Below are 12,656 nucleotides of genomic sequence, written 5' to 3' on the forward strand. Positions count from 1 at the left end.
ATGTGGTACAGTGGCACTTTCTTTGGCTGTAAAGAAAAGAAGAAATTATGAAATCTCATTATGGATGAAGCAAGACAACATTATACCGAGTGATTTAACCTAGATAAACCTAGAAGACAAACGTCACATCTTCTCATTCATAGGCACATCTTAGCACTAGAGTTTTAGATTCATGTGTTTAATTTGAAATACTTGTAGAATCAAGGAAACTAGAAAGGGGCAATTAGCAGAGAGGTAGAAGAAAGATCTCAAGGGAGCTGAGATAGTAGAACACAGGTGGTTGAAGTGGAAAGGTAGAATCATTATTGTAATTAGGAGGGAGGTCTACTTGGGAAGGAGGATGGAAGGGTAGAGCAGAGGTGTGGGTTGGGAGAGGTATTGCTGACTGTAAGGATATTTGAAAGACCAGATAAAAATATAATATTTTATAAGTTCTACAAATATATCTATATACAAAAGTTTAATTGGCAATAACCTACATAAGGAGTTATGTTCAACCTAGAAGCTATAAGTTGCTATGTAGAAAGCCTAGTGACACGTGTGAGATATGACACTTTAGTTGCTTGTCAGAGGTGTCACAGAGACTTCTAACACAACACAGGCATTTTAGAGTTTATGATTGCCTCCCGGAACTTGATGGTAAGACCCTATTGCTGAAGACACCAAAACACATTGGTCTCAGGACATGGAGGTAACAGTCAACTGGGTAAAGAGAAAGCCCACAGAATAGAAGAGAATCTGTCAGCTATACATCTGACAAAGGATTAATATCCAGAATGTATAAAGAACTCAAACAATAAGGAACCAAAAACAAAAACGAAGATAAAATAGACAAAACAAAGACTCAAACCAGTGGTGATATTGAGGCCTGCTCCTTCTGGGTAGTGTAACTACAGCCATTTCCGCTTAACCGCCACATCATCTCAGCTTGTTGCTGATATAGAGAAAAGCTCTCTGTGCGAGGTCAGATTGACCAAAAACTATGTTTATGTTCAGCATACTCTATGGCCTTGATACTCCCAGAAATTCCCCAACCATAAGCCCCCACTGCTAGAACAGCTTTGTCTAATTAGCAAATGTAACTTGAGTCAGAGATAACTACCCTGTTCACCCTGTTCCACTACTCCCCCCCCCCCCCCGTGTGATCTAATTGTGGTTTTCACCTTTTAAATACGAAACACAGCTTCACCTCAAGGACTCCATTCAGATCCCAAACTGGCTGTCTCCCTAGCTCAGAAAATAAAGCTTTTATTTTAAGCTTCTGTATCCGAAGTGAGTTTTCTCGGCTTCCATCCTGAACCCAACAGTGACCCATTTTTAAAAAATGGACCTACGACCAGAATGGAGCATTCTCAAAAGAAGAAAAAAAATGTTCTTTGTTCCTGGCAATTAAGAAAATGAAAATGAAAACAACTTTGAGGTTTTGTATCATCACCCTGAAGAATAGGAGAGATAAAATAACTAACAACAAATGGATGTGGGGAAGGGGAACCCTCATTTATTGTTGTTGGGATTGCAAACTGGCACACCCACTATGGAAATCAGTGTGGAGAAATTCTAAATAAAAAAATTATTAGAAAAAAAACCCTAAATATAAATCTACAATATGACCCAGCTATACCACTCCTTGGCATATGCCCAAACTCAACATCTGACTCTATAAATCCTTGCTCAGCCATGTTCATTGCTGCTCTAGTCACAGTAGCAAGGAAATGGAAACTACTTAGATGTCCTCAACCAACAAACAGATAAGGAAAGTGTTGTAAACATATACTAGGAAATACTATTCAGCTGTAAAGAAAAAAAAAATAATGAACTTTGCAGGTAAATGGAAGAAACTAGAAAATGTCATGTTTAATGAGACCCAGAAAGACAAACATAATATGTTCTCTCTCATCAGAGGCGCCTAGCTCCCAAATTTCAGATGTGAGTACATAACCTGTAGTAACAGCAGAAACCAGAAAAATTTAAAAAAAAAAAGGAGGGGGGGAGGGACCATTGCCAGGGTAAGAGGGATGGAGGAGCAATAGAAAGAGGAATAGTAGGGTATAAATGGTGAGGGAAATGAGAAAAATAAGGAGATCTAATTGGGGAGGGTAAGGAGAGAAATACAGAAGAAGGAGGGAAGAAAGCAAAATACAAGGATGTCTGAAAAGGCCATAAGGAATCATATTATTAGCTATCTACCTAAATAACCAGTATAATACACAAAAATTTATGTATAAACACACATACATAGATTACACAAGAAGCCCTCCTTTGAATTATTGATAAGGTTTCTCCAAGAGACTCCCAGAACATCACCAACTATTGCCATTGCCCACGATTGCCCTATAGAGGTGCAAGGCGATTCCCTGTTGCTGAAGACACCATGCACTTCAGACACAAGGCTCAGAGGCCCCTGAGCTGGAACTGACTTGCATGACTCCTCCCTGAGGGCTAGCTTTCATGGCAGCAGAAGGCATTGTGCAGTCTTCCAAAGGAGTGAAGCAACCAACAGTCCTACCCAGCTATGCAGCCTAGAAACCATAACAATGACCAGCATGGCACAATAAACCTAAGGGTGCAGAAGCGGTGTGCAATTCCTTGGTGGTAAGCAAGAGCTCTCTAACTGGGCATGAGACCTGCTCAACAAAGGGAGAGCCATACCCTGAAACCACGGCTAGTGAAGTCATGGATTTTGGAGGAGAACCTACAACCATCACTTTACTAATTCAATATAATCCTTAACTATCTGCCAAATATTTGTCCTAATACCCAAAGGTAAACGTAGACCTCACTCATCAAGGAAACTTTTTTGCAACAGATTGATGCCGCTTACAGAAAATCATAAGCAATCAAAATGCACAATTGTGGAGGCCAGCCCCAGGGGATACATCTGCAAAACAACCCCCACACCTCAGGCTTAGAGGACGTTGTAGAAGAGGGATGGAAAGATTGTAAGAGCCAGAGGATCAGAGAGCTGGCTATGAGATTGTGTCTTCTAGGAATGCCAAAAACTACATCCCCAAGAATCTCATTAACGTGACTGCCTAAACATGAGCTGAGAAAGGACAATAGACATGGCAAAGTAGATGGTAGAAAGACCATGAAACCTCAGCCTTAATTGGTTATCCAAAGGTCAGCCCTGGAAATATATATACAAAGCCAGGTGGCGGTGGCACACACCTTTAATCGCAGGGCTCGGGAGGCAGAGGCAGGCAGATCTGTATGACTTTGAGGCCAGCCTGGTCTATGGAGGGAGTTCTAGGACAGCCAAGGCTACACAGAGAAACCCTGTCTTGAAAAACCAAAAAAGAAAAAAGAAAAGAAAAGAAAATGTACATAGTACATGCAAATAACATTATACAGACTGAGAGAGTTATATTTATATATGTAACAACAATTAATAAAATGGGTCATGTCCTTGAAAGAGAGCATGGAGGGGCATATGGAGGGCTTAGAGGGCTTAAAGGGATGGAGAAAATGATGTACTCATCTTATAATATTATATATACACATATATGCATATATATTCTAGAAACATTTGTATTTGAACTTTAATCAAGAGTCCAAAAGCCAAGAGAACTGTAAATGGTTGGATGTGGTCACGATATTTATTTATAATATGTTTCACATGTATTAACAACAGAGAACAATAGATGTTCGTACACCAAGTGCTCTGGCTTTCTGTGGAGTTGGAGAATACTGTCAGGGTTTTCCTAACCTCTTTGGTCTTGGAAAGCTTGGGCAGGCTTTCTCAAGCAAAATGTCTTGTGACCACTGCCTCAGCACTTTCATTTCTGAAAGAAGTAACAAAAAGGTGGATTCGTGGAAGGTCAGGAAGACTTGGGCTTCTTATTCACCAGTTTATTTTTCAAACAAATGCTGAAGACCACAGGAAACCTGGCAGGGTACTAGGCTCCCAGCCTGAAGGGAAGTCATATCATTGGCCAAAGTTTTCATGTAAAAGGTGGTCGATCTCCGTGGCTCAGAATCGGTTCCCGCAGTTCTCGAGCGTGCTGAGGGGAGCTGAAGGCCAGAAGGATGCGGAGGATGGTAAGGCCACGCTCCTGCTGTGTATCCTTTGTCTCGCTGCTCGTAAACTTGGGTGTCTTTGAGGGTATCTTGACAAAACATCAGGAGACCCTCCTTTCCCAGTGTTACTCTGTAATGAAGCTATTGGTGGACCCTCCCAGTGATTGGAAGGAGTCCAAGGCACCATGGACCAGAGTAAAGTATATTACCAACAACTACAGTAAGAAAAGAGTCCAGCTATTATCAAAAACGACAGGTCTAAAAATAAGTGTAAATAGCAGGTCTTACTCTAGCCAAGTGATTTTATCCTTTGGGAACGATCTATCTGTTACTCCCTTTCATTAAGTGTTTATAATTTTTACTCTGACGATTACGTTAAAAACATACAATATTAGCACCGTGGCAGCCTATTTCTTCCCAGAGATCACATGAAACGGAATAGATACTATAGTTAGCAGTTGGTACAACCTGTGATGTCACTAACTTAACTTATTGGCTAATGAAATGTTCCCACAATTGCCAAAAAAAAAAAAAAAAAAAAAAAAATTACCCTTATTCAACTCAAGTAGCACCTTGATGTCAGCTAGGTCATTACAAAAATAATTACAGTTCTCAAAATGTAGCAGTAAAACACATCTCCAGGTAAAAAGTAAACGACAGTGTACCGTGATAATGAAGGGTCACTTGGTCATATACCACATATAACGTAGAGTACGTAAAATGCAGTGGTCTGACTGCAACGGAGGACATCATGCACAGGCAGTCCCAATAAAATCATTTTACGTACAAAAATATTACATCACAATAAATAATTTCAAACATAAATATTAAACTTTACAGCATTAGGGTACTCCACAGGCTGAGCATCCCTCACGGAAATGCCTGAGACCGTCAGTGTGTATTTCAGACGTTTGGAAGACACGGTGATGTTTTCGTATGTAAAATGAGATACCTTTGGGATGGGACTCAATTCTGAACATGGTATGAATTTACGCTTCTTCCTTTGAAACGGAGTTGTGGCTTCCTAGGCGATTTCAGGATAGATTTAAAGCGGTAGGGCACTCAGGAAGAGAGCGACACGGGCCCAGGAATAATGTGGGTCATGGGCCTCATTTTGGTACTTCAATAAAACTTGAGTATGAAACAAAGGTTTCATGGCATGAAATTTCCCATTTGATATCTCGTGCTGACACTCAGAACTTCAGAATTTGGAGCATTTCAGAGTTTAAATTTTTGGATAAGGGGTGCTCAACCTGTAAATATATATATATATATTTATTTATTTATATATATGCATATGTACACACATATATACACACACACACATTCACACACACCAGCAGACAGATCCACACACACGCACACAGATGCACCCAAATTTAAGGTGGAGGTATTGAATTTCTATCCTTCATCCGTCTCATAACAGCTTCCTCTTCAGAGTCCCTGAAATAAACAAACCAGGAATTATATAAACCTTCTACCGCAAAAGCTGAAAATCAAGAGTAGGTGAACTAGGCACTTTCATGTGCAGAACGACAAAGCGTCACTTAGGTTGTTCGCTGGGTTAGAATGTTAACTCTTATTTGGTCTTCTAAGCGCTCATCTATTTGCTCTAAGCAGCACAGAAGAGGTCTGGGGACATAGCTCAATAGTGGAGGTCTGTCTAGTAGTGTGAGGTCCTGGGTTTGACCTCCAGCGCCACGGAAGAAACAGGCAAGGCAAGTGGCAGAGGGAGGAGAGGCATTTGCTGGAAGGCAAGAACCAACTCCTGTGAGCTGTTCTCAGATCTCACATGCTGGGAGGCATATGCATGCCCCAACACATACATACATACATACACGAATGCAATTTGGAAAGGAAGGAAGAAAAAGAATGATTACGAAAGAATGCAAGAGAAAAAAGCTCAGAGCCTAGAAATCGCATCTGAGATAACATTCAAATGTTAGTCTTCTTACATACATGGAACTTTTGTATCTGTGAACTCACATTTTATGACATATAACATACACAAGGAAAGGAGATAGAAAATGTGTACAAAACTGGGGTCTCAGAGTATGTCTGCTGAGTTTTGCCTACTTCTACCCCCTCTTCCCCTTTTAGATCTCAAGTCTTTCCTCAAACCCCGAGAAAGAGAGAGGGGGGAGGGAGAGAGAGAGACAGAAAGAGAGACAGAAACAGAGAGTCAGCCAGCCAGCCAGAAACAGACAGACAGACAGAGTCAGAGAGACAGAAAGAGAGTTTATATGTTTTATTCTCTAGTCCAGGCTGTCCTGGACTCACTCACTATTGTTTTGTTTTGTTCATTGCTCTGGTTCTAAGGGTTAAACCCGGTGCCTTGTTCAGGCTGGGAAAGTGCCATACCCCTGAGCTTAGTCCCAGGCCAAACCTCCTCTTGCTCTTTTAGAGTGACCCTCTACCAATGAAGCTTCCGTTACCTGACTCCTTGTAGGCACAGGATCTCAGGCCACTAGACACTGGCTGTTTCAGAACTAACCATGTGATCCAAGCTGATGTAAGGAGAGGTGGTTTTTTTGTTTGTTTGTTTGTTTAAACATGTATTCTATGTATGGGTACTCTGACTCACTGTATGTCTGTGTGACATAGGTGTACCTGGTGCCCTCGTTGGCTAGAAGGAAGTATTAAATCTCCCGGAAGTGGAGTGACGATGGCTCTGAGCTGCCATATGGGTGCTGGGAATCGAGCCTAGATTTTCTGGAAAAATGGCCAGCGCTCTTATCTGCTTAGCCACCTCTCCAGCCCAAGGAGAGCTATTTGTTGAGAAAGAAGCAACACGAGGGGCTCACTGCTGATCGAGAAAGAACAATGTGGTGGAGCCCTGTGTAGCTGTGCCCAACAGTGGGGAGGCTAGCTTGGGCTAATAAGCAAGCGTCTGTTCTAATATACATACATACACATATATTTATATATATGTATATATAATGCTTTTCAATACTGATGTTTACCTAAACATTTGTCAAACAGTAACTCATGTGTTGGAACAGGAATGAGCTATCGAGGGAACTGACCAGGCCACTGGGCGTAATATGAAAAGTGTTAAAAGGTCACACAGGTTGGTTGAACCAAGGCACCAGGAGAATGAAAAATGGCCAGTTTCGCCCTTTGCCCAGCAGAGGGAGCACTTGTTGGCATGGAAGGAGTCGCCTGTAGATTTTGATAGAATTAAAGATTCTGATTTCGTGTGTACAGGGAGGGGTCTAAGCTCCTGCATTCTAGTATAAGATCTCAGAGGAGAGTGAGCTGCTGGCCCCGCTGTGAGCCGCAAATCTGTGACATTTCAGTGACGGAGAGCACAGCTCTCGCTGTGAGGTATCACTGCGTTCTGCAAGAGGATTCACTGAGGCCTTAGAAACCGCTTACTGGTTGTGGGCCTCAGCTTCCTCTTCTGCAGGGTAAGGACAAGAACTCTGCCTCGTGATTTCCTTGTACCGATTCAAAGAAACGATTCCCGCAAGCTGCTCGGCACAGCGGAAGATCAACATACCCCAGCGCTGCTGTATAACTTCTGCTGTCCCGGCAGAAGTTACCTCGGTGTCCCTCACCACAATTTCCATATTCAAACCATAGGTTCCTGGATCTACCAGAGACCTTAGGGAGTAAGACCCCTGGAGCTGAAACCCAGCGGGCAGCATTTTCAGCAGGCAGTGGAGAGAATCTTAACGTATGAGGCCTGAGGACCCTGGGTTCCACGGTGAAGAACAGATGGCCTCAGACATGGAAAGGATGGAAAGGCAGATGAGCAGGAATGCACAGGGGCGAAATGTTATCGGGTCAGCTTCGCGATGACCAGCGGTAACCCTGTCTGGGGGAGAGGTCACACGCCCACATCTGTTCAGCGTGAGGCTACAGATTACAAGAAAAGAGGTGGGGGCGGGGCTTACCTTACTCACGAAACCCGCACCTCCAGGCCCGTGCCAGAGGATGGAGTGCACTTCCCACAGTAACCGCCGCATTTCCCTACGACCCGGGTACCGTCCTGCAAAAACACGGATCGCCTTAGATGACTTGTGAGGTCACTGTTTTCGGGGCTTGCAATGGTTTTGAGGGACCCAGAGTAAGAACTGAAATGAAACTCAACGCATTCGTAGTGGTCTAATTGCACGGGTCAGCGGACTAGGTTCACGGGGTCAAATCCAGACCACCACCTGTTTCTGGATGACCTAAAAGCTAGAGTGGTTCTTGCATTTCTGTTTGTTTCTCTGAGACAAAGCAAGGGTTTTGATATATATCCAGGCTGGCTTCAGCCTTCTGGGTTTAGGATTATAGGTATATTATCTCCATGCATGGATAGTTTTGCCTTTTCCATACAGTTGAGAAAAATCAAACTAAGACTAGCATGTCTTGACTCCTGAAAATTATATAGAATTCAAATTTTTGACTGTGACCAATGTCTGGCCTCTTGCTCCTGCCGACACTTCCTCCTCACCCCAACTGACTGTACGCTCACACTGAGCCAGAGTAAACCCCTCTTCCTCCCAGGTGTTTTTGCTGGGTATTTCGTCACAGCAATGGGGCAACTCACTGGTACGCCAGCCTGTCACACTATGATACATCAAGAAAAAGACGAGGGCCCTGGGTTTTAAGTGTCCTGCTTTTAAGATACGAGGCACGTAGAGTGTTCTGTAATCAACTTTAGGCAACAGATTACCGTGTTTACCACGCAACAGTACAAGTGTGCTTAAGGAAGAAAGTACACACCGCCCCCCCACACACACTCAGCACTTGTCACAATATTTCCAACTTGGGAGAAAACAGCAGTCAAAATGTGGAGAATTTAAGATAGAGTATCAACACAGCATGGTTCGCTCACAAAAAACAAAAAGTGAGAACAGGTACATTCCACGTGGCCCAATTGTTACCAAATAAGGCAAATTGCTTACCTACTGAGTTAAGTATGTTTTATTTAACTGTAAGAATGGAGGAAGCACGTGAAGAGGAAATAAACTGGCTTAAGAAAATCACCTCTTCGCATGCCTCGCTGGGTGCCTGTGCCCGTTGATGCCCCTCACGCTATGACTCTCTTCAGACAGAAAAGGGATCTTGGAACTACAGCCACCATTGTTACTGCCATCTCATTGGCGGCTGTTGGAGCTACCACCGGGGCATTAGCCATGAGTCATACTGGGCAGACTGCTCAGACCCTGAATAATCATTTAGCCAATGTAGCTCATGCCTTAGTTGTACAAAAAGGAATTAATGCTCAACTAAAAGGAAGCTTGATGGTGTTCAATCAGAGGATTGACCTCGTGCAGGAGCAAACTGATACCCTATGGCAAATCGCTCAACTTGGCTGTCAATGAAAATATGCTGGACTTTGAGTCACTAGCATATAACATGAGAATTTTTCCTGTGCTGCACATCTGTCTAAACAATTGTCGAGCTATATTTTAGGTAATTGGACTGGAGAATTCGATACTACGATGGAGCAGCTGAGAGTGGACATTGTCACAGTAAATTCTATCAGAGTGGACGCAGGACTAGCCACAGGATTATCATCATGGATTGCTGCAGCCATGAATCATCTGAAGGAATGGGCGGGCATGGGAGCGTTAGCAGGCCTTCTGGTGTTGGTCACCTTGGTTTGCCTGTGGTATATATGCAAGATTAGAGTCTCACAACAGCGTAATGCAGCCATGACTATTCAGGCCTTTACAGCCATTGAAGCAGGACAGTCTCCCCAAGCATGGTTGGATACCATAAAAAGCTAAAATGTTACGCTCAGGATGCAAGGCTAAGCACTGCACTCAGGGTCAGCCGCTTTGGACCCAGAGAAGAGCATGTCTGATTGCATGCGGGTTGATGCCCCAGGTCCCGCCTCTGAGAAAAAGGTATCGGACAGGTCTGATGCTCTTTGGGTGGATGACACCTAAATGAACATCAGTACAAAGTCCCAATTTATTTCTAATATCAGAGATCAGACCTCTACTTTTGCCTGATGTGTCTAAAACAAAAAGGGGGAACTGTAGAGAGCTGTGGAATGCTGTGCCTTAAAGATGGAGCTGGTTTCCGCCTTCCACCTTCCCGATGGTGAGTGCTCTCTGTCACGAACAATTCCACATTTGGCTAAGGCTGAGGATCTAGCTTGCTTCCATGTATGTGGACCTATCTGCATTGCCCACGAGGCACGCTAGGGTTGGCTACCCAGAGGCTATTTAAGCTGTGGGCTGGCTTTCCCCAGGGTCAGATGATTGTTCAAGGTTCCTGAATAAACTGCATTGAAAAAAAAAAAAAAAAGAAAAGAAAATCACCTCTTTGGCAGGAAGAAGGGGTTCTCGAAGTTCCCTGAGGATGGGAGTTCATCAGTGAGTGAGATCAAGGCAGATTGTTTTATGTAGTTTTTCTTTGGCTCCTGAGAGTCAACAGCTCTTGCCATCTATTTGACGAGACAACACCCAACCCTGCAGTGCCTAGAACGAATGTCTGCTCACTGTCTCTGTGGAACAGACTCGGAGGCAAACATTTCCCAAGATGCTGAGAAAGAGCCGAGGGACTAAGCGACTCTCCGGAGACACCAGTGACTCTTCTCATGGGCATGACAAAATACCTAACAAAAACAGCTCAAGGGAGGAGGGAGAGTTTGAGAGTACTGGCATGTAGGGGAAGTCATGGCAGCAGGAAGAGTAAGTCAAATGGCATCCGCTGTGAAAAAGGAACTTTCATTCGCTTGCGTTAGTCATTGTCTTGTAGGCTTACTGCCTCCATCGGTTAACCTAGGCCTAGTCCTGGAAGCTTCTTGCTTCCTTACAACCTAACCCAGGCCTAGAAAGTTTTCAGGCTCTGAGACTTACTGCTGAATAAACGCACCCTTTCTCGTTCTTACTGAGCTCTGAGCTGGCTGGTTCAATTCAGCAGTTCTGGCTCAAACGACTTTCCCAGCTGACTTATTCAGTCTGGCTTTTCTGTCGGCCTCTGAATTGCTCTGGTTGGTCCCAAACTAACTCCAACCATCTTTTCTAATCTTCTGGCTCCTTCTCATTCTCGTTTCATCTTCACGTGTGTTCTTTCTCTGCAACCAGTCTCTCTATTATTGTCCTGGTAAAACTGCCTCCTCTCTCTCTCTCTCTCTTTCTCTCTCTCTCTCTCTCTCTCTCTCTCTCTCTCTCTCTCATGCCCCTTAAGCAGCTTCCCTTTCTTCTCTCTTCTCCTGAGAGTTGAGTGCGTCTTATTCTGTCAAATCTTCTCTGATTTGTGATTTTTTCTGCCAGTCAGTTAGACATCACTTTCAAACATGGTGCTTCCTTCTGCAAATTAACTTTACCTTCATTGTTTGAGAGTAAAGGCATGTGCCACCACACCTGGACTTAAGCTTTTCTTTACCTGAAACTTGGTCTATACCAGGCTGGCCTTGAACCCAGATCTGCTTGCCTCTGTCTCCTGGATTAAAGGCGTGTTTGTATCCCAGCCAGATCACACAGACCTTGAAGGTGTTTGGATGTGATCTCTTGCCAGAACAGCTATGTTCTGAATTAACATTCAGTTAGGAAGCAGAGAGAGATGAACCCTGTGCTCAGATCACTTTCTTCTTTTCTTTAGTCTGGGAGTCCAGCCTATGAGATACTGCCACCCACAGTTTTAGGATTAGTTTTGGTGAGACCTAGAACCCAGCAGCTGACATATCCTAATTTACAGAATTGATTCTATTGAGCAGCAGCCAATATTTGGAGCAAGCTTTTTGAGGTCAGAGATGAGAATAAAAAAAGCATTCCCTGTCACTATAGGTGAACCCTTCGTGGCTTTGAACTTTAGCCTTGCTATCAAGTCCATAGTCATCCTTAGGAAATGTACCCTATAACTGAGGAAGACAACCCTTATGGGTAAAAGTTACACTACGTTAAAGCAATATTGTTTAAATGACAAGCGAGGTTAAGATTTTTAAACATTCTTCCTGGGGCCACCACAAGTTGGAATGAGAGGCTGCAGCTCCATTCCATACACACAGCGATTGTGTTTCCTGAGCAGAGGACTGCAGGCCCAATACTGTGATCTGCACTTTGATGTGAGGAGGAATTTTCATATTTCAAAATCCATTTAACCAAGCCACTTAACAAGACGCTGCCACATAACTTTCACTTGCAAATGATTAATGAAAAGGCAGCATCATGCTGGAGAGATGGTCCAGAAAGGCAAAGAGGATGGACATCAGAAGAAGGAGAAAACAGGGAACAAGTCAGGAGCCTGACACAGAGGACCTCTGAAAGGCTCTACCCTGCAGACTATCAAAGCAGATGCTGAGACTTATGGGCAACCTTTGGGCAGAGTGCAGGGAATCTTAGGAAAGAAGTGGGAAACAGTAAGATCTGGAGAGGACAGGAACTCCACAAGGAGAGCAACAGAACCAAAAAATTTGAGCACAGGGTTCTTTCCGGAGAAAAGATACTCCAACCAAGGACCATGCATGGAGATAACCTAAGACCCCTGCACAGATGTAGTTCAGGGTCCAAGTGGGTTCCATAGTAATAGGAACAGGGATTGTCTCTGACATGAACTGATTGGCCTGATCTTTAATTACCTCCCCCTGAGGGGGAAGCAGCATTACCAGGCCACAGAAGACAATGCAGCCACTCCTGATGAGACCTAATTGACTAGGATCAGAAGGAAGGAAAAGAAGACCTCCCGTATCA

General features: G+C 43.7%; 1 protein-coding gene across 4 annotated transcripts in view; it reads right to left on the bottom strand.

The window, feature by feature from the left end:
- The window catches only part of Adamts9 (ADAM metallopeptidase with thrombospondin type 1 motif 9), a 178,326-nt gene that overhangs the window by 10,262 nt on the left and 155,408 nt on the right, over window positions 1–12,656 (bottom strand). For 3 of the 4 annotated variants that reach the window (XM_060383778.1, XM_060383776.1, XM_060383773.1), the window contains 2 exons: window positions 7,917–8,011; window positions 3,578–5,460 (listed from right to left, as the gene is read on the bottom strand). The exons of the other annotated variant lie outside the window; for it this stretch is intronic. In XM_060383778.1, the coding sequence (XP_060239761.1) occupies window positions 7,922–8,011 (90 nt within the window). In that variant the 3' untranslated portion in view covers window positions 3,578–5,460; window positions 7,917–7,921. Of the gene's footprint in view, window positions 1–3,577; window positions 5,461–7,916; window positions 8,012–12,656 lie in introns of those variants that run through there. 4 annotated transcript variants of the gene reach the window in all.

This window comes from Meriones unguiculatus, chromosome 5, assembly GCF_030254825.1.
Source record: "Meriones unguiculatus strain TT.TT164.6M chromosome 5, Bangor_MerUng_6.1, whole genome shotgun sequence".
Lineage (NCBI taxonomy): Eukaryota > Metazoa > Chordata > Mammalia > Rodentia > Muridae > Meriones > Meriones unguiculatus.